We start from the raw sequence: 27,834 nt of genomic DNA, 5'->3' as shown, positions 1-27,834 counted from the left end.
TAGAAGCGCTTTATTTTCACCCTGTATGCCTGACCTCTCTTTGTGCCACTGTATTTTTCCAGTCTCACCAAGTTCTCCATTCACGACCATTTGTGAGAGTGATTAATACAATGTTTGCCATCATAAGGATTGTTAGTAACAAGGTTAAATAAAAACCTTATAACAGCACCCCCATCGAATCACACAACACCAGTCAGCTTATTGTTAGATAACAGTTTGTTTTATTTACGGTCTTTCCATTTTCAGCACATGTGACACTGTTCGTGTTAATCTGAATAAGATTTCAAATAAGATTTTGCAAAACTGGATCACAGGTTTCATGTTCCTTTTAGTCACCAGTTTTGTAATTTGATCAAAGGGTTGTTAAGTTTGACTGCTGTGGTTCAGTCCTCAATTTTGGAAGTTACTGTTATTAGCTGGAGGGAAAAAAAATGATTAGACTATTCACAGTACTGGGAGATTGAATTCTCTAAGTGAAAGCCATAGGAACATAGACTTTTAAAAATAATAAGCGTTCATTGCAAAATCATACACATTTAATAATATGCCTAGGTTTCATGTTTATGGTCCTGTTTCACTAAGTTATCATCTAAATTTATGAATATGTCTACATAATGCAAGTATTTGTATTCTAGTTACAGAAAGGAAAAAAATGCTTATTTACAGCTTCCTGTTTATAGTACCTTGCCTATTCTCTATCATCCATTGCTGCTTGCAATCTAATGAATGATGCATTTCTCACCCACACCAACTTTCCTATAATCATCAAATTCCATAACTATTTTATATTATTCTACATTGGAATGCTTATTTTGAATACATGTTAAGGGAAATTAACTCAAGAAAAGACAAGCACTTGATTTTCTTTCTCTTGCTTTCCAGTTAAGTACATACAAGAAATGTAATGAATGAATCAACAGTACATATTTTGATGAAAGCAATGTTCAGCATACAAAACACTGCACATTCAAGAAAAGCCTCACATTTTTTCCTAACTCATAACTTGGGAAATGAGATTCACAAGCTTGTTAGCATCAGACTATAATCATTCACATTGCTCTACAAAGTAAAATAATATATTTTTTAAAAACCAGCATCGCACCTTCGATGTTAGACTTTTCTGTTGTTTTGTAGTTTATGAATGAAATTTCGCTCGGGAAGATCCTCAAAGGGATGTAAAAGTCCTAAGGCTCTGTTAGTCAAGAAGAGAAACTGGGAAGATACGAGTCAAGAGTCTGTGCAGGTTGGTGACACCATGTAAATTGCAAGATGCAACATTCAATACATCTGCTGGCGGAAAGTAAACTTGCGGTATTCTTACAAGCCCCAGGCCACATTTGCTGTGTGTGTCATGGAGGTGAAGTGTGAGTCCCCAGGAAAAGGGTACAAAGGAAAAGTGCACAGAAAACTTCCACTCCAGAGGAAAAGCAGTCCTGACACCCCAGACAGAGAAAATTGCCCCTTTGTCCTTCCACCTGGAGGTAGAGTGCCGTCCTGGCATGTGACAACAGGTGGAGATTAAGAACAGGAGAAATATCTAGGACAAAAAAATGTCAAAGCCTTAGAGTCAGTTACAGTCTTAAAGAAAATAACATTTAAAGGGAAGCCACATTATTAGCAACATCAGTTTTAAAGAGGGGAAAGGCAATGAGTAACATTCTGAATGCTAAGACTCGCAGCTAAATCCATCCTTATAATCTGAGCAGACACTAGGATAGACTTGGTGTAGCACCATGTTTATCACGCAAGGCAAAAAAGAGGCGGCAAAACTTGTTGTATTTTCCAAAACTCAAACCACAAACAGTATTTCTTTTAGTAACGTGCTACTCCTAGGTTTGAAAAATGCCTCACCAGAGATTAGCTGAACCTTGTGTACTCACTTACCCAGTTCTACCTGGAGAAATAACATAGAATATGGTACAAAGGGAAGACAACCACTCTGCCAAATCCGTGTTTTAGTCAGAGAAGGCTGCTGAATCTCTGATGTAGGTATGTGTTTCCTTATAATATACTTTCGTCGGGGCCACCTGGATTTCTCAGTGTAAGTGGCAATTCCCTCCTAGGGACCCTCCCAGAAATAAATGAATAGAGGACAATTCCAAATACTACTTAGACTGGTTTCAAAACCTCTATTCATCACACCAGATTTTGGTACACAAATTCCTTGGCTTCTGAGCACGTAATCATTCCACAGAATTGCTTTTCCTTACTTGTTAATCCAGGACTATAGCAAATGTAAGGTATCTCACGTGTATCAAATACATGTTTTCTTTAAAAAGTAAAAATCAGAGGTGCCTGGGTGGGTGGCTCAGCCGGTTGAACGTCTGCCTTTGGCTCAGGTCATGACCCCAGGGTTCTGGGATCCAGCCCCACATCCAGCCCTGCATGAGGCTCTCCGCTCAGCGGGGGGCCTGCTTCTCCCCCTCCCTTTCCCTCTGTCTCTGCCTGTCTGTCTGCTTGTGCTCTCTGTCAAATAAATGAATAAAATCTTTTTAAAAAGAAAAGAAATAATAAAAAGTAAAAAATCAGATTATCTCTTCCACACACAGCCCTCTTTTTATGGCCATAACATGAAAAGCAGTAATAGCCTAATTCATTAACACGTCATTTACATAAATAACAACGAATCATTTATCCAAAAAGCAGATTTATAGATCCCAAATATAAACACCAAAAGCTGCATTTTAGTAACAAAACATGCACTATTGGGGAAAAAAATGCAAGACAGACAGAGCAGTACACCATACATAAAATGTCAAACATGTCAAAACACTCATGAATACCAACATCTCCCACCACACCACGACCAATTTTAAAGGTTATTTAGGGCTAACACATCTGCAAGTGCAGATTTTACAGCAGCAGACTTTTTTCTCCGATATATGAAAAATAAGTCACTAATGTGTCAAATGTTTTTGATGTCGTTTCCATACATGTGGCCCATGCACATCCTGCCCACCGCCGCTGAGAGCAGGGCAATTACACACAACACAGATTCTTAGCATCGAATGGATTCATTATGGATTTCTGGAAGCTTGGTTTCAGCTGTATCAATTCAGTATGCAGGGAGGATAATTAAGCAAAAGATCAAGAAAACAAATGTAGCTATCTTCATTCCCCAAAATAAAAACCCCTCTTAGGGTCTCCATAATTCAACTTTTCAGAACTTCATCTCAAAAAGGCGCTTTCAGAACATGTCACAAGGCTTCCTTGTCCTTAAGTCACTGGTTATGAATTATTTCCGGATAGCTGCAGACAAGTCAGTTTTATAAAACAAGAAGCATAACGCATGCAGAACATACTTATCCTATTCCCGGCCCTCAGATAAGCGAGGCTTAAATTAAATGTCAAAGACGAACAAAATCTATCATATAAGCAAACAGCTGACCTAAATCCACCATAGTTTGTTTGTCAACTGTGTATATTCCAATAAATTTTGTAATATAATAAGACTATCTGTGCAACCCTTTGACCACACCAAGCTAGATGCAGATAGTCTTCTGAAGAAATATTACTCTCTGCTTGACACTCTAAGTAAAATCTACTCTACCATTTGGCAGACTAGAGAGTAGCTTTAAGAAAATGTTAATAACAGTTAAACACCCCGTAGACCACAAATAGAGAAAGAGAAGAAAGAGTAAATGGCTCACGCTCAGCCAGTTTTTACAAAGCGGTGTGCTCAGGGCTGGGACTAAAGTGAACTTACTGATGTGCAGTTTGGTTTTCCTGATAGAAAATGTAGAAGCTGGCTAAAGATCAAATGATTAATGTAAGGAAATGCAAACAGCTTGGGGAGGAAAAACATTTTTACTCTTTACTACCTTTAATATCACTTCCTTGGTGACATAAGCACATGCAGCAATCATTCCCAATCTTTTCTTGGGCAGCAAAGCAAGCAACTCAGAACTCCTTCGTGTACTAACGAGGAAAAGCAATCAAAATAATCCCATGGAAGAGAAGGGAAGACTAGAGCGATATACTATCATCCCTGTGCTCACTACCATTTCACGTCAATGGTCCCCCCTGGAAGTCTGAACACACCTGAAGCAACCTCTTCAACTCGGCAGAATCCCTGTGGAAGAGACCCAGTCCCTCTGGGCCGAAGGCAGTTGGAATTGTGTGTCTCGGTTCTGAGTTCAAATTCCAGCTATCCCATGTACTGACCGGCCAAGATACTCAACAATACCTTTGAGCCTCATCTCCTCATTTGTAAAATGGAAGTAATAATAGGAATGTCATAGGTTGGAGCTGAGAGCATGACGCGAGAGGAGATCCAGCCTTGCCACAGATGGTAGGTAGAATAACTGTGTCGGAGGAACCTCTGAAACCATGCAAGGTTGGCCTCACCTGCCACCTGGCTCGGCCTTTCCTATTGGTCCAACTCTTGGAAGGAAGCCCACATCTCCCTGCTTGAAAATCGTAGCACTCCTTAGGGAAACAAACCTGCTTTCCAATCCCTCCAGCTAGAAAGGAATGACAGGAGAGGCACCTTTCTTGAAAATCGTTTTGCTCTTTTTAATTCCTTTGTGACAAAACTTGAAACTTCTGTGGGGTCCGTGGCTTCCCACACCTAAAGCAGCCACCCTCTCTTTACATAACTCTGTATTATCCCCTCCACATCCAACTTTCATCACAGACACACCCTTGTACCCCCCCCCAGTATCCCTTCTGCACCCTTTTTATTTGATCTCCTTTATCTCCTCATTTTCCTTTAAGCTCATCCACGTTACTGTTGGTGCCCAGAATCCCCTATTTCTAGGGCACTTTGGTCCTCTCCTTCCCATCTCTATTTGCCTACGACTCTGACACTCTGGTTAAATAACTCGAGTCTCCCCCTCCTCTTCCATCTCCTCAGTCCCCACTCAGCTGAGCACCCACGGTCTGGTTCATTATCTTTATCCACCCCATCTTTATTTCCCTCAAAAGCTTCTGCTCCTTTCCATGTGCTGGGCAATAGCATACAAATGGGACAGCCTGGCATGTAACCGGCAGACAACGTGGCGTTGACTCCCCTCCCTTCTGTGAAGCTTCCCCAGTGACCTTCACTGTTCACTCTCTTCCCAGGCTCCAGGTTGCTGAGGGAAAGGAACAGGGGGTGGCTCTACGGGCTTGTTCCTTGGCCCTTACTCATAATGCCCAGCAGGGTTCCAAGCACGTAACAGGCAGGGGGCCGCAGAGGTGTGGAATCCCACTGCGGTGTGAGGGGGCAGTGAGGACTTCGGGGGCAAAAAAAAAAAAAAAAAATACAGGAGAGAGAGGACTGATCAAAACCAGCACCACGTTGCTCAACTCCCCTTATCAGCATCTCAGTACAGGCCTGTCCTCCCCTTCACTTCCGGCACATCTGGTCCACCAGCAGAGGCTCCCAAACTTTCCAAGACTCACGCACATAAGTACATTTTATATCGCAGACGAGAGAAGTCTCAGCAAACAAGAGAAGCTTTTCATACTCTGTGCAAAGCACTCATGATTTCTATTGTTATTCTTTTATTTCTTTGGAAGAAAACTCTGATCACAATCCATTATATTGATTTTACAAACCATTTAGTGGGTTGGGACCCGCAGTTTGAAAAACACTGGCCTACTTGCAGCCCCCGAGCAAGAGCCTCCCCTCGCTGTCTACCTCCGCGCCCTTTTAAAAGCCCAGTTCCTTGGGAGACCGTGCACACACACACACACACACACACACACACACACACACACGCAAGCTTCCAGAGGCGGAAAGTCCGGGCCAGTGCAGGCCCCCCGCAGCCCCTCGGGGCGTCACGCGCGCTGCGGCCTGCGGCCACCCTGTCTGGCCCGCGGAAGCTGCTGCGGGCACCCGGGCCCCGCGGCCACCAAGCAGGGGCACGGCCCGGGAAACCCTAGGGTCTCCAGGCCCAAGTGTGGATAGGAATACAAAGACGTAGGGGTGAGAGAGATTAACGAGGGGGAGAAGGAAGGGGGGGTCAGTCTGTCCGAGGGCCCGGTCGGTCCCGGTCGGTCCCGGTCGGGCGCCCCGTCCAGGCCGCCGAGCGCGCCCGCAGACCGCGCGGGGCCAGGGCCGGGGGCTCAGGGCCGGCTCCAGCGCCCGGCGGGGAGCGCACACGTGCGGGGCACGCGCGGGGCGCGGCTGTGCGGACAGACCCCGGGCGGCTCTGCCTGCGGTGTGGACGCGCCTCCGCCGCGCGCTTCCGTGCTGCCCCGCGGTGTGGACCGACGCCCCGCCAGCCGCGCGGCCCCCGACGGGCGGGTGCGGGGAGAGCCGGGCGCGCGGCCGCTCGTGCTCGTGCTCCTGCTCCTGCTCGCGCTCCTGCTCGCGCCCCGCCGCACCCGCCGGGTCCCCGGCCCGAGGCGACGCGGCCGCAGCCGCCGGGAAAGCCCGGGGCGGCGGGGGCGGGGGACCGACGGGGACCCCGGCGAGCGCGGCTCCCTCGGCACCGTGTCCGGCCGCCCCAGAGCGCAGGGGCAGCGGCGGCCCCTGCGTCCCCCTCCCCGGGCCTGCCGCGGTCCCGGGCCTCGCCGTCCGCGACGGGGCCTGCGGGGCCAGCGCGGGGCAGTCGGCGGCCGCAGCCTCGCTCCCCGCGGCCCTCCCGCCGCTGCCGGCGCCCCGGGACCCCGCGCCCCCGCCCCCGCCCGCGCCCCCGCCCGCGCCCCCGCCCGCGGCGCCCCGAGCCCGGCCGGACTCGCCCGGAGAACGCGCCGGTTCCCGTGGGAGGAAGGAGCCTGCGGGCCCCGCGGCCGCCCCCGCCGCGCTCGGGAGGGACACGCAGCGGCCTCACTCCCCGGGACGCGGACACGCGGGGTCCCAGGAGGGTTTCTAGAGAAACTTAAAAGTAGGAATGAAAAAGGCGGATGTTTGTGTCTATTTCACTATTAAAAACGAATCACTACAGCACGGTGTGCTGCTTGGCGTTGCCCGCTCGGCCGTGCGGTCGGCGGGCGGGAGCGGCCCGGCCCGAGCCCCGCGCGGGAACCTGCCGGCGGCGCTGCGCCCTCCGTGCGGCCCGGGCCGAGCCGGCCCCAAGCTCCGCGGCCGCGGGGGCGCCCCTTCCCGAGGCTGAGCGACCCGCGCAGGCCTGGGCGGCAGCTGCCCGGACCCCACCCCGGCCTCCGCGTGGGGCCCCGGGCGCGGGGAGTGGGGCGCTGCGAAACCCGGGGCGCGCCCCCGAGTGACGGTTCCTGTTCCCGGGGGGCGGGGGGGGCTCCGGGGGCCTCGGAGGGAGCTGCTCGGCCCCGGCCTCCGCGCGGCCCCGAAACACCACGAAGGAAGTTTTGAAAGCCTCAGTACGCGACGTGCTCCGGGCCGCGCGCGCCCTGCGGGACGCTGTCGGGGGGCGGGGGCCGGGGTCGGGCCCGGGAGGCGAGGCCCGGGACACCCGGCGGGAGACCCCGGCCCGCGCGCCCCGCCGCCCCCTCCGCGCTGCGCACCGGGAAGGGAGGCGCGTGCGGGGCTGGGGGGGACCGAAGGGGCCGGGGGCGGGGGCTCGGCCTTGCCGCGGCGGGAGCGCACGGGGAGGTCCGGTCCCTCCCGCGGGCCCGTCCGTGGGCCGCCAGCCCGCACGCCCAGGCCGGGCTCCCGCTGGCGCAGACGCCCCCACAGCGGCGAGCCCCAGGGCCCAAGGCGAAGTGAAATGGAGCCCTCGGGTGACGTCCTTGCGCGGCGAGAGCAGCTTCCCGGCGGGCCTGTCCCGTGAGACGTGAGGGGCGCTCGGGGCGGGGGCGCCAGCTGCCTCGGGCCGCAGCGCCGCACCCGAAGGAACCACGCCGGGGGCGGGGCCGCCGCGGCCGCCGGGCGCTGCCGCCCTCGGGGCTCAGGCGTAGCTCCTTGGGCCCCAGGACGACCCCCGCCCGCCCCCCCCCGGCGGGGCCCAGCGCCCAGAGCGCCGCACCCGCCCGCCAGGAGCCGCCCCGCAAGGCGCCCGCGCGCCCAGACCCAAAACGGGCCCTTCCGGCGCGGAGCGCGGGGTGCCGGGCTCGGCAGCTGCCCCCGGGGGCGCGGGACCCACGGGGGGAGGACGGGGACGGGGACCGGGACGGGGACCGGGACGGCGCCTCCCCTGCAGCCCCCGCGTCCTCCTGGGGAAGCCCCGCGCGGCGTCCGGGCTCCGCGGTGCAGCGCGTCGGTGGCCCCGCGGGCTGGGTCCGCAGCTGGGGGGAGGGGGGCCGGGGGGCGCGGGATCGCGGCGGGGTGACCCGCACCCGCGAAGCCCGGGAGGCGCCGGCTCCGGGCCCTTGGAGACCCCCGCCGAGCGTGCGGGAGCCGGTGCCCTGCGCCCCCCGCCCCCCCCGGACCCGGACGCGGACCGGGACCCGGACCCGGGAGGCGCACTACCTAGCGCCACGGCCTCGGGGTGCGCAGCCTCCTCAGGGGGGACCCGCGGGAGAGGCGGTTTCTGGGTTCGACTGTCGGGGACCGAGTGGCTGCCTCGGGGCCTCAGCACCGGGGACCGCCGGGCGCTCCGCAGACACCGGCCTCTCTGAAGACCTTTCTCGGCTTATTAGCGGGAGGCTTTGGTTGCGCTGGAAGTTGCGAAAAGAAAAGGAAATGGCAAGTCCCATCTTTTCAAGAAAGGCAGGAAATTGGATGCTTCGCTCACTATCTAATCCTTTCTGTGACCACCCGCGTTTGCCCCCGGAGATACCTGCGGAGAAACCCACCTGTTTAAAATGAGCTTCAGTTATCACGGAACCTGCCTTCTCTCTTTTCTCCCCATAAAAACAGGAGGGGGGGGAGGGAAGCAAAGTAAAAAAGAACAACCTAAGAACTCTCGTGGCAGTTCACCGGCAATTTCTAACTTTGGGTTTAAAAACAATACGTCTCTAAGTTTCAGCGACCCGCTGGCCTCCGTAAGCGGCCAGGGCCGGCGAGGAAGACGGTGCCCACCCTGCGCCCCGCAGGCCCCGCGGGCCTGAAGCTAAGCAGGCAGGACCCCGACTGCCCAGGGCCCGGGGCTGAGCCGCGGCCGCAGCACCGCTTGCTCCTTTGCTAAAGGTTGATGCTGCCTGGAATCCTAGAGGCTGTGGATTAACTCACTTGTACTAGACCCAGAATCTGACAAATGAAATATTTTATGATTTACCTGAAAAACTTTAAAAACATGATGCTAAAAGTGTCAAGTGTACCTCATCACTCTCCAGTGAAGGAGGACAACAAAAAGCTGTAAGAAATGCCCCTACTGAGTTCTGCTGTGTGCCAAGACCACTGACCCAAAGCCCAGAGGGCACAAAATGCTTGGCCCTTCTTTCAAGACGCTTTACAACAGCAATAAGTAGAGGAATTGGAAAAATCAGAGATAATGTACAACACGCTTCAAATCCATGTTAACTTCCTGAGTCTTAAAAAGATACTCCCTAAACATTCTGCAAGATAAAAACTTGACAGGACTTCAGAGACTTTGCAAAAGTTCAAAAGCCATCTCTGGTCTCCTGAACCTCTCTTCGGAAAGCTGCACTTAAGAGCAAAGTTAACGAAAGAGTTAAGGTATTCTCAATTGATTCTGATAAAGGCAGGTTGCCACCCTCAAAACTTCTGATGGAGGAAAAATGTACTGGGTTTTCTGGATAATTAGTTCAATTCTCCAGGTTCTTTTGCTAGAATAGATCTAGGCTGTCAGTTTGAAACTCAAATGAATAAATGACCTATCCTAAATCAATCTCCAGCTGTATTGTATATTGCTGTTTAGTCATCATGTTTTTCCTGACCCAGAAAAAAAAGACAAAATTCTGTTCATTTACATAGTTTATTGTTGTAAACATTAAAATTGTCTTTCTCAAAGAAAGAATTTATCAGAAAAAAAAATCAGCGTCTCTAACTGTCATACACCATAGAAAAAAAGGCAGTGACTCATATCATGTGCCATACTGGAAATATACAAAGAAAAATACTACAGAATATGGCAATATTAAAATTCTTACTCAAACATAAAATAATATATTAACTGACAATTTAGACATTAAAAAAAACAAAAAAAATTCAAAGTGCTCAGTAATTTCCAGGGAGTTATGTATATTATAAGCACTCTGGAAACAGTCAAAAGCTGCTGCATGCAAGTTTTGTTTAGCTTTAGACAACAAAATAATCAAGATATAAACTTTCTTTTATCAACATCAACGGTACATACAACACTTACAAACAAGGAATGTTGGACGGTGTTACAAACACTATGTGTCCCTTTTGTCAGGATTTTCTGATGTGTAATACTTGTGCCCACCTATTTTACAATTGAGAAAATGTTTAAGCTCAGATAACTACCAATCTTTATAAAATCTAACAGACTACATAGTGTCTGAAATACTATTTATATAATATAGACATTACTGAAATAGCAAGTGCCTATAACATTTTCAACCTAGAATCAACATGCTTGTCCCTTTTTTGTGTAGTTCTTTTTTTCTTTTTTCTTTTTTTTTTTTTGCAAACACACTTATCTTTTAGAATTTGTAATATGTATTCATAAATAGGCACAAAATAATTTAAAAAGCCAAACTGCATTGGGTAAATTTACAAGCCTTTCCCTTCTTCAACTCATGCCACCCACGCAACATTTAGTTTTACTATATATTACAGCTTTCTTTACAGCAGAAAACTTTGAAGTCTTTTAAAGGGCAATACTTGTGGGTCCCCAAACAATGTGTGAGTGTGTGTGTGTGTGTGTGTGTGTTACATTTGTCTTAACTGCAACAACCAAACATGGCCAAACATTTCCCATCATACATTAGGAATATTTCTTCTGAACAATAAACTGATTTTTAAACTGATAATAAAAAGTTTATACCACTGCACTGTGTGTAGTCCGTGTTCTAAATCCAGGATGCCCCGGAGCCAAATGCCCTTTCAGGTTCTGCCTGCAGGTTAGGAAATAGCAACAGTTTTTGTTGTTTTGTTTTGTTTTGTTTTTTCTTTAGGGATCAGGGGACTGGGGTTTTATGGATGGGGTGGGGGCCGGCTAGAGCTGAGGCAGCTCAAGGGGATATCTCTGCCTTGTGACTTGCCCCTCTGGATAGTTTTAGATTTCTTTGCAGTTCCTTTGAAGTGCACGGGAGGAGGTCTTAGAAAGGTAAAGTGTCCAGGAAAAGTTTGTCAATTATTGCTGGCGGTGGTACCAAGTCTTCTAGTTTCAGGTAGAAAATGCGCTGTAGCCCCTGTGTGCAAAGAGTACGGAGTTCTGGGAGCTTCCCCAACAGTTTGGACAAATAGTTGGGGCGGTTCAACCCCCCATTATTGAAAGTCACATGATCTTTGAGACAATTTACAATCTTGTTTTGCAGTTCTTCCACTCTCTTGGGTTCCTTGAGCCCGTGTCTCTCTGCAGGAAACACAATCAGAAACAAAAGAGGAACACACAAAGCAGTTAGCTAGCTGGCAGGACCAGGGAGGATCAGTGGCAAGGGAAAACCGGGACAAATCCTGCTGGGCAGTTTTGGAGAAATGCCCTGCACTTGAGGTACTGACCTGTGACCATAGCCAGGGCAGCAATGCAGGAGAAGGCAGAAATGTCGATGTTCATATTCTGCAAGTTGGAGGAGAATTCAACAATGGAATCAATCCATTCCCCAAAGCCACGAACGCATTGCAACCTGTGCAAGACCACCCCATTGCAAAAGATGAGTTTACCCTCCACTGGGTTGGACCTGCAATTAATACCAAAGAGAGAGAGGGGAGAAAAAGAGAGAGAGAAAAGCTAAACAACTAATTACTTGAAGAGCAATAAATGAGGGATTTAAGAGGTACCTAATTACGGAAGAGTTAATAAAATGTAGACCAGTAGACCTTGAAAGGGTTTAATTTCATAACAATGAAGAACGCCCCCTATCCCACTTCCATTCCATTCATCCAAGGCTTCTGGGCTCGCTCCTTCCCTTCTCTTCCTTTTGTCTACTATCCTTTCCTTCTTCTTTCCCTCTTTCATTTTCCTGTTCTGTCCTTTTCTCTTTCCCCCTTTTATTTCCCCTTTCTTCTTTCTTCTCCTTCTTGATCCCTCTCTTCCTCCTTTCCCCCAGCCTCCCTGGATTGCCTCCTCCATTACCTGTACGCTAATCGAAGCACAAACAGTTCTAAGAAAGCTGATTCAAAAAGCAAGTCTTGGTCGGCTTTGGGCAGGTCAGCGAAGCCCGGGATCTTCTCAGCCCAGCCCCTGATGATCTCCATGGAGCCAGTCAGGAGATCATAGAACTGCTGGATATGCTGGGTGTCATCTCCACTCATCTGATAGTCAGGGTTCGCCTGGAACTGGAATTTCATTTTAAAAAGCACTTAATGAGGTTCTCTAAAATATATAACCCGTGAAATTGCTAACCCCGCTTCTAGTAGGGGAGCCAGGTTTTTATAACAATTAAACCTCTCTCTGACCAGTAAGGAAATTAGATGTTCCGGGGCAATTAATTCAATTAGGGATGGTGCTATGAGGTCGCTGCTTTAAATATGTAAATTACCATTTCCATACAGACTAAATACAGTGCCATCCAGCCCTGGGAAACGTTCACTCTTATCTCCACAAAACAATTGACACGTTAGTATTCATGCCAGTCCCAGAGTGGGTCTCGAGCAGAGACGCCCTTTGCAAATCTTAATAAAATTGCAGTGGCTTCTAGGTTTGCCCGACACACTTCCTCCAATTAAAGCCCACACATTTCTCACAGCTGGGGTAAAAAAGGAACCTGACCACTTGATTCCCCATGCCACAGCCATTCCTCATACCTTTCTTTTTCCCTTCCCCGACCCCTAAGCGGGCATCCCCCCCCCCCGCCCAGACAGTGCCACAGAGGATGAGGATTAAAGCATCTCTATGGAAGGCTGGGGATAAAACGCAAGTGGGGAGCATTTTTGCACAGCCTCTGGTTTGGGCATGAGAGGCATTAGTGCATGAGTATATGTGTGCACGATGGCAGTGAGAAGGAGGGCTCCCAGAGAGGTGATCACTGTGGCCTGTCCGCCCTTCCTCTGTCTGCCCCGGTGTCTACACTCCCAGCAACATGGTTTGTTTGTCGCTCTGTCTCCTGCGGCTCTGCCCAGAGATGTAAAGCCACAGCCTTGCTTGAGTCTGGGGGTTAGTGAAGGGTGTGGGAAGGGGTCCTGCCCGGCCGTGGGTTTGTCCACATGCTACCGCCGCCAGCTTCTTACCCTGGAATAGTCCAGGCTGGTCATAGCCGGGTTGGAGTCGACATGGGCCCTGACGAGGGCACTGATCAGACTCACCGGGGGCGAGGGGGGAGAGGGCTCCTGTGGGCTCTTCGGTTTCGAGGGCAAACGACCTCTCCGGCCTTTTAAACTGTCCGTGCGAACCACTGCAAAGGCATAAATAGGTTAGCGTCGCTCCCCCTAGCGGGACCCAGCTGCCGCCTCGGCCCCTCCCAGGGGTAAGGCCGCAGCCCCGGGCACCCGGCCGGCGCGCAGGGTCCCACTGCTTGTAAAGCCTTTACTGACGATAAACATTAATAAAAAGAAAGAAAGAAAAGAAAAAAATAAAGAAAAGAAAAAAAATGTGGGGTTGTTTCATGTCTTCTTCCAGATGGGTCGTATAGTTGACGGCGAGAAGGGCCTGGCTGCTTTCCCCAGGGCAGGATGCGCAAGCAGGCGGCTGCCGGGCAGGGAGGCCGGGCGCGGAAGGGGGGCACCCGAGGATAACCCCGCCGGCCCCCGGCTCTGGGAGGCGGAAAATGGGACTGGGCTAGGAGCAGGGGGCTCCCGCGAAGTGGGCTGCTCGGCCCGACCTACCTTCTTTGACCATCCCAACAGCCAGGCACTTCTGAAACCGGCAGTACTGACAGCGATTCCGGCGCCGCTTGTCCACTGGGCAGTTTTTATTTGCTAAACACACGTATTTTGCGTTTTTTTGTACCGTGCGCTGCAAAAGGAGACAACATAGACCGATTTTTTTTTCTTTTGAAAATCCAACAACCCAGGGAGGGAATCCAGGAACAATTTCTGAAAGGCTGCGATCTACACTCCCTCCCCACAAACAAACACATACACACAACTCCTTTTATTTTTTTTTCCTTTTCCTTTTCCTTTTCTTTCTTTTCGTTTTCCTCCCCCAGGGCATTTAACAGGAGAAAATTGATAGCGTTAACATTTGAGCTAACCTTGCCGCTCCTTGCTGTGTTTTATATGCCAAGAGAAGGAGAAGGAGACGCTCAGTAAATACAAATCCGTGGGCATTCATATTATTTACATTCCTTGGAGACCTTCTCTATTTAAAATGATAAGATTATTCAATCAGGATGGCGAAATAAAGAGATCACTTAATTTGACCATAGGGAATTCTGTTCCACTTGGTTAGCTCAGACACGGTTCTCTGTCCTAACCAATTTCAATCTGAACAGAGAAGACAGCTCCCAGCACATGCAAATGACCCTCTTCCTACTCCGGCTCCTGCAACTTGGGGCTGGGGCCTGCCGGGGTCGGCTGCGCGCAGGGGCGACGCGACCCCAGGTCTCCGGGTCTCGCTCCTTCCCTTCCTCCGGTACCCAGAGGCCTCCGCCCCGGGCGGTGGGCGCCCGCAGGGCAGCCTGGGCTGACCCGGCCGCTGGTGGAGCGGGGGCTGGGCGGCCGGCACCCGGCGGAGCGCGCGCTCCGAGGCTCCCGGCACTAGGGGGCCCCTACCTGCCTCCCCCGCCCCCGTCCTCGCTCACCTTAAAAAAACCTTTGCAGCCCTCACAGGTGCGCACGCCGTAGTGCTGGCAGGCCGCGTTGTCGCCGCACACGGCGCAGAGCCCCTCGTTGGAGGGGGAGCCCCGCGACGGCGGCGAGGGCACCTGCGTGTCCAGCAGCTGCGACGCGTGGCCGATCTGCAGGCCGGGGAAGCCCATGGATGCGGGCTTCCGGATGGGGTTGGGCACCGCGAAGGTCTGCCCGTCCACCACGTGGTGGCTGCCCGCCTGCTCCGGGTTCATGGGGACGTGCAGGGGCCCGTCGAAGCGCATCTGGCAGCTAGACACAGGGGTGCCGGGGGGCGATTGCTTAAATGAGAAGAGGGAGAGGCGGGAGACGGGCGTTTTCCTCTGCTCGATCATGTGCGTGGTGGCCACGTAGTTCTGATGGAAGTTGTGGAGAGAGCCTGGGTCGTCCCACATGGGGCTGTGCTGCACTTGGAAGCCCGGGGTGGTGGGCGTCGGGGGCGAGGAGGGCTTGTAGTAAACCGACCCGGAGTGCGGCATCATCTCCTCGGACTGGGGGGGCAGGTGGCTGTGTTGCTGGTAGTTGTGCATCTGAATGTCTTCTACCTTAATGGAGGACTGCTGTCCGGACAGGGGCATTTGGTACAAGCAAGGTGGCTTGACGTCGTAGCCTGTGCTGTAGTTGTCCATAAAGGTACTGAAGCTGGGGAGAGAAGTGGTGGCAGTGATTTCAGTGTTGGTGAGGTCCATGCTAAACTTGACAAACTCTGGAGTTAAGAAATCGGAGCTGTATTCTCCCGAAGAGTGGTAACTGTAGCTCTGAGACGCGGGGCTGGCTCCTTGAGGCGAGGACCCATACTGCGCCTGAACACAAGGCATGGCTGGAAATGAAACAGGGTGATACACACTCAGCCTGGTCAACCGAACACTTTCTCCCGGGCTCGGGTACACCTGGAGCTACACCGGCAGCCCGCGGCGGTCAGGGAGCCTGGGGCCGCGAGAGGAAGGGTGCAGAGCGCGAGTGCTGCGGAGCAAGACACTGCGGCCCTGGGGACGCTGGCCCCGGGAGGCTGACCCGGGGAGGCTGGCCTGGGGAGGCTGGCCCCGGGAGGCTGGCCCGAGGGACGCTGGCCCGGGGAGGCTGGCCAGGGAGGCTGGCCCCGGGAGGCTGGTCCAGGGAGGCTGGCCTGGGGAGGCTGGCCCCGGGGGGCTGGCCCCCCGGGAAGAGCCAGAGCCAGAAGGCCATCGAGGGAGGGTCTCTGTTCCCGGGTATTTCAGACGCCTCCCCTTCAGCCCCTCACACGGATGGTCCCGCTCAGAGGAGCCTTTCCTCTGAAGCTCGGGTGCAGCAAGCTCATTCTAGAAATGAGGTTGAATTGCACAATGAGAAGAATGTTGTTCCCTGAAGACGTTGGCCCGGGAAAACCTTAAGTTACAGAGTTTGCTGAGGAAGATCGCATTGCCCTGTGTCTTGACGTTCAGGGAACTCGGAGGAGGGAAAGAAAGAAATGAAGTTGCACTAACCTTCAGCCGAATTACAGGCGTTTTCGAGGAAATTAAAGGTGGACAGTGTCGTAATTCAACGAAGGACAAAGTTTCCAAGATTTTTAGAAAAGCAATGGGGAGTCCAGCCTGTCGGATCTCCTCCCTGAAATACAGACACAGGAAGCTTCAGGGTGACTTTCCCCGACAGATTCAGCCGGGCATCTGTAGAGTCCCCAGGCAAGCCCTTCTCTGCCCTCCTTGATTGTTTCCTTGGAAATTGGTGTGTAGCCTTTACCAAACTCAGCAGTTACAAGGAGTGTGTGAGAGAGGACTGTAAACAACGCGGAATGCCCCCCGTTGCACTGTGTAAATCCTTGCAGACAGAGGGTTCTGAAGGAGTACTTATTTATGACTTATGATGTAATAAACTGGACCCTTTGCTAAGATGGGGGGGGCTGGGGTGGGGGTGGAGATAGGGCTGGGGGTAGTGTCGTTTCCATTTGAGTTTCATTCAGACTCAAACAAGAATAAACTAGAGTCAAATAAAATATAGCATTGGAATCTTAAATTTCTCTGTGGTGAAGCTAGCTTTTCTTTGGGGAGGGGTAAAGAAAGTAGAAGTCAAAAGCATAATATGAAAACCCCATCTCTCCCTCCACCCCGACGCGTTACAGAATGTCAGCAAGGCCTGGGCAGCCCCGGAGGCAATCTGAGTGGAAGCATCTGGATTTCCTAAGTGGCTTTGACAGAACCCTGGGATTGAGGATACAGGTGAATTGCCATTCACTTCTCCAGGGAAACTTGCCTTTCAACATCTTTGATGGCCAAGGGGTGGGAAGAGGAGACCCTACTCTTCCAGGAGCACCTTAGGTCAGTTGCAGAGGCAGAGAAGCCCTGCTATCCGGTATTGGCAGCAAGGCTGGAGGCGCTTCCCGACACAGGAAGCCCAGCGAACACCTTGCCTATCCCGCCTGCCACAGTCTGCCTACTTGCCAGAGCCAGGCATTCCTGCGCCCTAGGAATTTTCAGATGTTTCCACTTGGAAGACATTCTAGAGCACAGACAATCTCAGCACTAATGAAAAAGAAAGCCAGACCTCCACCCCGTCTGTTCCCCTCCCCTCCCCGTCCTCTTGCTTCCCGGGGAGGAAGGCTAATCAGAAAAAGTAGAGGGAGAGGAGACCCAGGACGACCACAGCCCTTAGGAGGTTTGCCTGTGCCGGACCTCGGCCTCCGGGCAACCTGGCGGCTTCAGGCTTCAGGGCTGCTCTACTCTGTCTCGCTCTGCCTCTGTCTCTGTGTCTGTGTCTCTGACGTACGCACATACCCAAGCCCGGCATGTGTCAAAACCAGAAATTTCAGGCAACTTAGTAACAGGACGCTCCGGCGACGGCAGCGCCGCCCCTCATTCAGTGGTGCCCGGGCAACCCCGGCGCGGCGGCCGGCCTCCGGGGCACAGTCCCCGAGCAACACGTACACTGAGGAACCTCCCCCCGGCCCCGTGCGGGCCGCGCCCGCGCCCCCCCTCGGACCCGTGGTCGCAATCCAGTCCGCCCTAAGAGAAAACTTGGGGCTCGGGCCCCGCGCGCCGGTCGGCGGCGCCGGCCGCGTCCGCCCGCCGCGGGGAGCCCGGGGAGCCCGCGCCCCGGGGCCACGGCGGCGGCGCCCGGACCCACGACCGCGGCGGCCGCGCGCCCCCGCGCCCCGCGCCCCGCGCCCCGCGCCCGCCGCCGGAGCGCCCGCGCCACGCACGTGGGGGCGAGGGAGGAGCGCGGCGCCGAGGCAGGAAGGGCCGGAGCGGCGCGCCGCACCTACTCACTCAGGAGTTCTCCGCGCCTCTCCTCGTTCCTCCAACTCCGCCCGGGAGGCGCTCGCGCCGGGGCCGGGCCGGGGCGGCGGGCGGCAGCGCAGGTCCCCAGCGGCGGGCAGCGGCGGAGCGGGACGGCGAGCGAGCGCGGCCGCGGGCGGACTGGCCCTGGCCGCCAATGTGCCTTTGTTTATGTGGCTCGCGCCGCCGCTGCCAACATGCACCTAAAGTCCCCGCGCGTCAGCGCGCGTCAGCCGCCCGCCGCCCAATCGCCGCGCCGCCGCGCTCCCCGGACTCCTGGCCGCCGCTCGCTTTGGTATATTTCCGACCTGACGTCACGAGCAGGGCAGATTTTAAGGTGGGAACCGTTCTGGGTTCACCTTGGTCGCCAGCTTGGGGTTTTTTTCTTTCTTTCTTTCTTTCTCTCTCTCTCTTTTTTTTTTTTTTCCGAAAGAGGTGCGACCTCTGCCCTCGGGCCCGGGCGGCCGCGACTTGTCACCTCGCCTTCCCCCACCCACCCGGCCGCCCGCACGTGGGGGAGGGAGCCACAAAAGCCCGCGCGGCAGGGACCGCCGGCAGGGGCCAGGTGGCCAGCACCTGGACGGGCGAGGGGCCGGACGTGCCCGGCGGTGTCCTAACCTCACCCTCTCGCAAGTGTCACCCCCATTGGCGGGAGCGCGGACCGATGTCCCACGCCCGAGGAGCTCCGGGGCTCAGGCGGCCAGGCCGGGATCTCCCTAGCCCGACGCGGAACCCCTTTCCTGCCCCTGCCGCGCGCGGCCTCCGGCTTGGCCTTGGCACCTCCCGGTGTGTGTCCCCCCGCTGCCTCCCTCACGCACACGCACAGCCCCAGGTGGAAGGGGCGTGGGGCCATGTGCAAGGCTCCCTTCTTCCCTTGCAGCGCCCACGTGCAGGGGAGGACGCGGTGCGTGGAAGGGGGCAGGGGGCAGGGGGCCGGCAGCCTGTCAGGGCTCCCAAAAGTCAGAGCGCGCCGCCGCCCACGCTCCGGTCGCGGACACTACAGCCAGGCAGCAGGCAACAGGTGCGCCTTCCGCAGAAAGGTGCTCTAACCTCGCCGCGGGGCAACCCTCAGTCCTTGGGGCTGCCGGCGCCCGCCGACACTACCCTAACACGGGCTAGAGAAGGAACAGCCCTCCTCCGAAGCACAGCGCTTTCGAAGCCTCAGAGCCAAGAGGGAGACACAAAACGTGGGGAGAAGGCGCAGGGGGGTCGCTGCACGAGCGTGAAGTTGTGTGCCAGCCCTCCCAGGAGAGGGACCCGGCGCGCCGCGGGAGCGCCCGCCAGGCTGAGGCGCGCGCCGCCTGGCCCGAGGGCGACCCCCCCTGCCCCGGCCCCGGCACGGCGGCCTCCCAGACCCGGTCCCGAGGCGCGGTCGGAGGCGGGCGCTTCCAGGCCGCGGGAACCCCTGGGCGACTCCCGCCCCCAATCCTGCCGCTCCCGGGATGGGCCAGGGGCGCCGGGCGCCCGCCGCCCTCCGGCCCGCTCGGCTCCGCTGGGCGCCCCAGCTCCGCCCGCCGCCCGGCGCTGCTGTCCCGGCTGCGGGGCCCGGGCTCCTCCGCGCCGCAGCCTCCGGGGACTGCGCGGCCACCTTAAGTTTCCCCCAGATGTGGCGCCTGCCGCCGCCGCCTCCGCGGCTCGGCGGTGCCCCAGCGGCCCGAGTGCAAATAAAACCAGGAAGTGTGTGTGCGAGTGTGTGTGTGCGCGTGTGTGCGCGTGTGCGCGGGGGGGGCTGCGCGAGTGAGGGTGTGAGTAGGGGGAGCGGGGGGGCGAGGAATAGCCTATTAGCAGGGGCCCGGTAGCGTCAGCGCCCCGTGGGCAGGAGCGATTCCACGCGAACGAAAGGGAAAAAGTGAGAGTTTGGAGACCGGGGAGAAGGGAAGGGGTGGGGGTGGCGGTGACGCAGGGGCGCAGGCATTGACGCACCCGCGGGGCTCGGCCCAAAATAGCAGCGGCTGCAGGCGGCGGCCGCCCGGCTGCCTTCCCTTCCGCGAGGGAGCGGGCGCTGCCGGCAGGAGCGCGCCTTGATCCCGGCGGGCGGCCCGGCTCCCGCAGCTATTTTCGGGCCCTCGGAAACTCGGGCCCAGCCCCGCCGGGGCGGCGCTTATTATTTTTTAATATACTCCTAGGAAAGCCGGGGCCGGGAGAACTTCGAGGCCGTATCCATCACCCTCCGTGCCCAGACGCACAGCCAAGTGGATGCCTTCCCTCCGCGAGGGCTCCTCCTCCCGTGTGAGCCTCGAACCCCCGGCGTCCGCGCGGGGTGAGCCTGCGGACGGCCGGAGAGCTCCCCTGGGAGCGGGAGCGCGGTCTGGGGGCGCCGGGGGGGCCCGGAGGAAGGCAGCCTTGCAGGGTGGTGCGCTCGTCTACAACAGCAACCTGTGGCGTCGGGCTTAACCGCCGCCCAAGTCTTCGTGCACCCAAGGCTCAGGCAGTTTTCACAGCAGCTGTTATAATGATTAGTAACTGGAAATGGAGAATTTAGATACGACATTAGAAAGAGAAAAAGGGGGACTTTCCCCCTTGCATCCTACAACTTGCAAGAGCGAGTGAGTTCTCGCTCTTCATCGAATTCCTATTCTGGTTCCTGGGAAGTTATTTCTTGGGAAGACACTCTGGATGCAGGACTCATAAGCCAACTACTGGATAAGCTATTTCCTGGGCTAGCATTTTTGGTAGGGCTCGGATGTGCTCGGGTGGGAAGGATGCAACACAAGCATCAGAAAGTGTAAAAAAAAAAAAAAAAAAAAAAAAAAAAAAAAAAAGACCCCGCTTAAAACTCCAAACTCCTGTGTCCCCACCAGATTGTGCTGGAACGAAGTCTCTGTAGAACCGCCAATGTCTGTAATTGACTGATCCTGTCAGTAGGGGGCCTGACTCCACAGCGTTCCGGAGGATCACACACACACACACACACACACACACACTCACTCACTCACTCACTCACCAGCTAGCTATTTACTACTTGGGCCAAACCCTAGGAGAGCAAGCTGCAGGCCCAAATATTCAAACTGTGCTGGAATTCATAAATAACTACAAATCTTTTATTCTTTTCTATTTTTCTTAAAAGGGGAAACAGTTGAACACATGAAATTAGGTTCACAATAGATTTTCTTTTTTTTCCTCCTGCCCATGTTTAACTCACTGTTAGGTCACAGCGGGGGGGGGGGGGGGTCAAAATAGTAATAAAATCTCTCATTTTATCACCAAGTAGCTCAAATTGGCATATAGTTTGGAAAAATGAAAGCATGTTTTAAAATCCTATGATTACATGTTTAAATAAATTATAGTTTAGAAGAGGATTCCTGTGGGTATATTTGCTAGTACATAAGAGAATGCTTTTGTGCACAGAGGTTTAATTACACATATAATGGAATCAAAATGTAGACTTGAACAACCTTGTAGAAAGTGTTAAAATGAATCTTTAGGCTAAAAGAAACTGAACTTTTGTATTTATATGACTGCAGCCTTTCAAGATTCTTTTAAACATAGATTCTTGACTATAAACTATAACTCAATTAAAATGACAGCAGTAGTTTTTTCAGGGTCCAGACTCAGGATGCAACTTTAAATTATTGCCATGTATAAATGTGTAAAGTTATTCCCAATGAAGGTCTATTTTAAGAAGTTAAAATAGATAGGAGTAAAAATTGGCCTTATATATAAAGTGCTCCTTCTTTTGAAACCAACTAAGTGACAAAAATATTAATTCTATCAATATATATTAATAGATGACCTCCAAAAAGCATTTAGACAAGTCGTGCTACTATATTATCTTTTAGATTAGCCAATATTAAGCAGAATATATTGACACATACATAGAAAAACATTTTTATAAAAAATCAACATAAATAATACATACACTCACATCTAAACCAAAGTATTTTATTTTATGCATGGCTAGACAGATTATACTTAATAAAACTGAGCTTTTGGTATAATTTAGAAAGCAAACATGGATGTAATCCCATAGGATTTTCTATCTTAATGCATGGGAAACGGGTCTTTAGGGATTTCGTTCACGATTCTCCCAAAATGAACTCACAGTAGCCCTTCCAATTCAGATATAGTGAATAGATATATCTGTTATATATTCCAGGAGTTGAGATAACTTTAAGATATTTCATAAGAAAATTACCTAACGGAAACTATCTTAAACATTAAAATGAGATATATATTTCAAGTTCTATTTGGACAAATTTGCATTCATGGTATTTGTTGCCATTCAGCAGGAAATTTTACATAAGAGATAGAGGAGAGAAATTTTCACTTCGGAAAAAAAATCAGTTATGGAACTACAACATCATTTTTCAATATTAAAAGTTTTTGTTTTTTCCTTTTACCATTTCATTTGCATTAATAGGATACTAATCAACCAACCATTTGTTCCTTTCCTATAAAATGCTTACAGAACATGTCAACTGCTTACCTGATATTCACATTTTGGGTAGTTGTGGCTTTTTACTCAGTTCTATTCAGCACATTTTTTTTTTACCAAAAAAAACATTAAATGCAAAATTATTTCTTACTTCAATTCAGAACTCAGTTCTAGAAATGTGTAAAGATGTGCAGAAGAAAACAGCACTCTTTTTTTCTAGAAGCATCTACTTGCAAATTAAAATTATAAAACTGAACATATGGTAAAGCCTCATGCCACTCAAAAAGTATTTTGCATAATAAAAATCCTCCATCTTTTCTCTAATGCTTGACTCTTCAGTAACCATCTCCTAAACATTCTTGCTTTTTACTAACCACTTAATATCTTCTTGTGTGTGTGTGGTAAAATATAGATAACATAAAATTTACCACCTTAACCACTTTTAAGTGTGCTGCTCAGTGATGGTAAATACATACACATTGTTGTGTACCCATCACCACTATCCATCTCCATAACTCATCTTGTAAAACTGAAACTCTACACCCATTAAACAATAACTGTCCATTCTCCTCTCTTCCAGCCTCTGGCCACCACCAATATTTTCTGTATAAGAATTCTTTTTGATTAAACAAGGGAGGGTAATTTTGGTTTCAGATTTCATTGCTAATTTCAGGAAACATGAGGGTCATTACATTATATAGAGGACTTTTTAAAAATTCTGAAAATGAGTTGCTACCTGCTAAGAAAATATCATGGACACTTGAAACTCTAAAAGTAGCCAATAACATTAGTAACTATCACAGTATTATATAGCATTTTAACTAGATAAAATACATACACTTTGCCATAGTCTTTGTATTTATATCACAACTGGCTGGTTTTTGTTCTACCTTTAATGACAAAATAACCACTTTTGATTTTTTCCTGACTAACTGGTGGATAGGAACCTCTGGATTTCATAAAGAATGAAGATCCTGTACTGATATATTATGACAAAGACATATATGCCCTTTTCCTCATCATAATTCTGCAATTATCAAGCCTACAATTTTAACACTACAAAAGTAACTTATAGCAAGGACCCTTATAGTGATAAGTAATAAATCTAATTACCATATCCTTTGAATAGATGTAATATAAATTTCATTGCTCACTTAAAAGTTCTAAAGTTAACAGCATAAACTTGAAGTTGAGTAATTAAGTAATCCTTATATAGACACTTATTAAAGTATTTATACATATTATCTTAAATCTACATCTATCATTTTGCCAATTAAAATTAGGACTTTAATTGCAATTAAGTAATTTAATTGCCAATTGAACAGCAAAATTGCTAAGTGACTAATTTTAATGCCTATTTTAATTACCAATCATGACTGGGGAGGGAGCTAATCAAGTTACATCAAGCAGTACCAGAGTAATGATGTGAAGAAAAAAAAAAAAAAGTAGAACAAACATTCAAGGCTACATGCTTTAAAAAAAGAAACATAAATTAAATAAATGCAAACACAATCTTATAAATGTATAAAAATACTGTATTTCAATATCTGAATACAGAACATGAAAGAGAACAAGATTAATTAAAGAAGCCCCTGTCAATCTTCAGTCAAAGTAAGGAAAACCAAGTCAAATTTTTATGTGGTATTTACATGGCACTCACACTAACCCAGATAAAAACAAAGCTGCATATAGCTGAGAATAAAAGACTGTTTCCTGCTTGGCTGGTTAAATATTTACAGATTGACAGTTTTAAAAGAATTTTTTAAAAATGAAACACTATAAAAGAGAGAAACAAGTTTCCAATGCAGCAATGTAGATTTTAAATTATTTGAAAAGCAAACAGGGCCAGTGCAGTGGGACTATATACTCTTTGCTGATGGCTCTCCTCCCCACCCCCACTCACTTGAATGCAGAGTTCTATTAGAGGCCTAATGCCTATCCATAACTTGTCCCGTGTTACCAGGAGAAACACATAAATCTGGCCTATCTTACATATTCTAAAGTACATTCATGAGTAAAAAATAAGAAAGCAGCTAGGATTACATCACAATTAAAATTACATAGAACACGGGGAAGATACCCTGTCCTAGGAGGATTTCTTCATTTGCAGTTAAAATAAACATGCCAGCTCAAGATAAAGGCTGTAAACCAGCAGGCAACCAGAAACAGTGGTGAAAATCTTCTTGGCAATACAAACACATTTTCAAAAGTTTTCATTTTCAAGCTAATTCTCAGATTAGCAATATGGAAGGGCAATATTGAAAGAGGGAGGTGAAGTTGAGAGCTCAAAAAAATAGAGAGTGATTCCCTGGTAGACAATAACAATGCTAGTACTTTCCAGCTATAGGGATCGCCTTGGCAGCCAGCCACCTCATTTAGAGTAACAATGGACATCCATCAAATCTTCGTTTAAAATAAGTCATGATGCAAGATACATATCTTGTTTTTATTACTGTATATGTATACCAAAAACATACGTAGCTTATGCCTACAAAAGGGCCCGAAATCATTCATGAACTACGTGTAATGTTATAACTTGAGAAAAAGCAAATAGTGCTGCTTAGGATTTTATTTACTAATGGACTTGAATTCTGAAATGAAGCACAGCAGGACTTTCGGCCTGGCTTTGAAGGAGGAACACGTTAATAATCACGGGGCCTGACAAAAGGCTGCAATATCTGCTCATGACAATAACAGCTTTATAAGGAGAGTTCTGTGTGGCTGATTAAAGGAAAAGGACACACTCACTGCCTATTCAGAAGTCATGGAGATGGACTCATCATTGACAAGCTCACTTCTGATCAGGGTTAAAACACATTGACTACGATGAGAGAGAAAAGCTTAGCTATTAAAAGATTACCAAAACCAGCCCCCAGCAACAGCTGCCATAACTAAGATACATATCTTAATGTGTTCTGTATAAGATTTTCTGCTATATAAATACACAAAAGGTCTTGTATTATTTGATAATAATTACCAACATGATTGCACTAACCCAAGCACTAGGTAACACATTATCATCCTTTACAAAAGGGGACCAAAAAAGGAGAAATGTTATCTTGTAATTTCAAAAAGGTTCTGAAAGGACATGATGTACAGAAAAACTTTCAGAAATGTTAACTTTCTGAAATGTGACGTGAATGAACATATGTACTTGTTTCCATTGCCTAGGTCTATCTTGTATATTTTGTTAGTCTGTCAGTTCACATGAATTAACGTGGTTTACCTGCTCCCGGAAGCAAAATATTTTAAAAGATAGTACGTTCCTAGCTTTCAGATATTACTTAATAGGTAAAAGTAAAAAAAAAAAAAAATGTTTCCATAAGTCATTTACTTTTTTTTTTTTTACCTTTATTTCTTGTTTTCCAGTGTTGCCTCCCTGCGTTAGTGGAAGAAAAAGGAGGGATACACTAAGAGACAACCCTGTTTATAACCTGAAATTAGAGGCAATCAACCATTTTATTAGTCACCAGGATATTTAAAATAAGACCTGTGAAATATTACAGAAACATTCCACTAGGATCTAAACAGTGACTTTAGTATGCTGTCACTGACATGTTGGGGGAGAAAAACCACCACACAGATGATCCAAGTACACACACACACTGTGTAGGGGGGAAGGGAGGTTGTGTATAGAATTGTTTGGCTCCTTGTATTTCTTCTATTTCATATTTCCGAGGACTGTTTCCTAGAAGTCACTTTCTGAAGTTGAAGAATAATCGAAGTCTATGTTTTAAAAAGGAAGTTCAAATAGTTAATTGACAGGTTTAGGAGTCAGAAACAACTCACAGCACACATATCTCCGGCAGGAGTTCTTTAACTTTCTGGATTCCTAAAGTATGGTGTTCCTAAGTATCACTAACCCTTAAGTGACTAGGATCGGAAATCCTGTTTTCCATTTCTCCACACTCTCATCAACTAGTATTATCAGGTTGGCTGACTGGCAATTCCTAAGGCAACAGTTTTGCTGGACTTTCTGAACTTCGTATGGTTCGGAAGTGGGAGGGGGACGAGGAAGGCGATACAGAAACCAGATTTTACAGCCAGCGTGACTTGACGGGCCCCTCACGCCACAAGTAGATGTTAGAGAATTTGAAATGTAGCTCCGTAGCGCAATTTATACCACAGAACCTGCGAGATGCTAGCTCCCTGTTGTTATAACGTACCGGGTCAAGGGATATAAATTGTACCAGGTAATTCGTTTTGCCGTTCGGAGAGTCATTAAGTTCCTCCCAGAATATACGTGATTGATGTCCCTGGAGGTGAAAGGCTAAAGGAACCATATGGCAACGTGTTGCCTTCCGTCTGCTCTCTGCCCATCCGTGCTTAAGCTGCCATTAGCAACATCTGCAGCTCTCGGAGATCCAGCTGCGCCGCCGGCCGCCGCCACTGCTCTTGGGGGGCACCTAGCTGAGCGCCAGGAACTGGAGGCTCCCAGGCGACCCGCCAGGGCGGGGGGAGCTTTCGCGATTACACGACACGACACAAATGCTTTATTAAAGTTTAATTTTGAACTCCCAATTAGCGCGACCGCATCACAGATCGACCGCGGTTTCCTGGAAGGCGCAGCACGTCCCCCGCCCCGTGCGAGGCCCCGGAGCGAGCGGCCCCCGCCGCCCGCCGCGGACACGGGCCCCTCCGAGCCGGGCGCCGCCGCCCCGGACGCCCCCAAAGGCCGGCCCGCCCCCTCCTTCCGCAGCGGGGGGCGTGCCGGCGGGGGGGCGCGGTCCTCTCTCCGCGCGGCGTCCGGGGGAGCCTCCTCCAGTCCGTCAGCAGAAGTTTCTCTCGGCTCCCGGCGTTACAGCCCCGCTGGCGTCCTGCGCGGGAGGCCCGGGCCCGGCGGGGAGGGAGGGAGGCACGGAGGGAGGGAGGGAGGAGGCTCGGCGGCCGGGAGGGAGGGAGGGAGGAGGCTCGGCGGCCGGGAGGGAGGGAGGGAGGCTCGGCGGCCGGGAGGGAGGAAGGGAGGGAGGCTCGGCTGCCGGGAGGGAGGGAGAGCGAGAGGCTCGGCGGCCGGGAGGGAGGGAGGAAGAGAGGGAGGCCCGGCGGCAGGGAGGGAGGCTCGGCGGCAGGGACGGAGGCTCGGCGGCAGCGAGGCCCACAGGGAGGGAGGCCCGGCGCCCCCACCCCCACCCCCACCCCGCCCCCCCAGGCCCCGCTCCGGGTCCCGGATACGTTACCTGCAGGCGCTCCCGGCCCCTCGGTCACCGCATCCCGGCAGGCGCGTCCCGGCCGGCAGAGGCCCGCGGCCGTCCTGCTGGGGGCGGGGGGAGGGCGGCGGGAGGGAGGAGGCGGGGAGCCTGGGCCCCGGACACTTACTGGGAGAAGCAAAGGAAAACAAAAAAGGTCGAAGCCGCTGGTGGGGGGCGCGGGGTCCCGGCCCGGGGCCGAAGAGGCCGGCCGCCTTCCGGAGGGTCGGGGGCGGGCGGGCGGGGGGCAGGGAGCGGCCGCCCGCCCCCTCCCCCGACCCCCAGCGGCGGCGGCAGCTGCACACACACGAGCCCATTGTCGCCGGCGCCCGGCGCGCAGCCCCGCGGACTCGGCCCCGCGGC

General features: G+C 51.4%; 1 protein-coding gene and 1 long non-coding RNA gene across 10 annotated transcripts; both read right to left on the bottom strand.

The window, feature by feature from the left end:
* Nucleotides 1–224: 224 nt before the first annotated feature.
* LOC144304479 (uncharacterized) lies at nt 225–5,113 on the bottom strand. Of its 2 annotated transcripts, XR_013371385.1 has the most exons (4): nt 4,963–5,113; nt 4,348–4,463; nt 1,103–1,212; nt 225–416 (listed from the first exon to the last, which is right to left on the bottom strand). It is a non-coding gene; the product is annotated as an uncharacterized LOC144304479 (long non-coding RNA). The 2 variants fall into 2 exon arrangements; XR_013371384.1 differs by having other exon boundaries at nt 4,348–5,113.
* A 4,590-nt stretch (nt 5,114–9,703) lies between these two features.
* On the bottom strand, nt 9,704–27,740 carry NR4A2 (nuclear receptor subfamily 4 group A member 2). 8 transcript variants are annotated; one of them, XM_077883517.1, is made up of 9 exons: nt 17,902–18,048; nt 16,123–16,246; nt 14,614–15,479; nt 13,697–13,826; nt 13,103–13,266; nt 12,009–12,211; nt 11,597–11,613; nt 11,435–11,492; nt 10,994–11,288 (listed from the first exon to the last, which is right to left on the bottom strand). In XM_077883517.1, exons 3-9 carry the CDS (start codon nt 15,475–15,477, stop codon nt 11,201–11,203), a joined length of 1,524 nt encoding a protein of 507 aa, XP_077739643.1. In that variant the 5' UTR covers nt 15,478–15,479; nt 16,123–16,246; nt 17,902–18,048; the 3' UTR covers nt 10,994–11,200. The 8 variants fall into 8 exon arrangements, 7 of the variants coding, with proteins under 7 accessions (XP_077739638.1, XP_077739641.1, XP_077739637.1 ...); XM_077883512.1 differs by lacking the exon at nt 17,902–18,048 and adding an exon at nt 27,463–27,740 and having other exon boundaries at nt 9,704–11,288; nt 11,435–11,613; XM_077883515.1 differs by lacking the exon at nt 11,597–11,613 and having other exon boundaries at nt 9,704–11,288; nt 11,435–11,559.
* Nucleotides 27,741–27,834: the final 94 nt, after the last annotated feature.

The sequence above is a fragment of the Canis aureus genome, chromosome 34 (genome assembly GCF_053574225.1).
Source record: "Canis aureus isolate CA01 chromosome 34, VMU_Caureus_v.1.0, whole genome shotgun sequence".
Classification (NCBI taxonomy): domain Eukaryota; kingdom Metazoa; phylum Chordata; class Mammalia; order Carnivora; family Canidae; genus Canis; species Canis aureus.
This window is presented reverse-complemented; position numbering and strand designations above follow the sequence as displayed.

Coding starts and splice junctions, on each gene's coding strand:
- NR4A2 (XM_077883512.1), bottom strand. CDS start 15,477: ATGCCTTGTGTTCAGGCGCAGTATGGGTCCTCGCCTCAAGGAGCCAGC. Junction 12,212..13,102: donor CCAGCCTGGACTATTCCAGG/GTAAGAAGCTGG, acceptor ATGAAATTCCAG/TTCCAGGCGAACCCTGACTA. Junction 11,289..11,434: donor TGCCCTGGCTATGGTCACAG/GTCAGTACCTCA, acceptor TGTTTCCTGCAG/AGAGACACGGGCTCAAGGAA.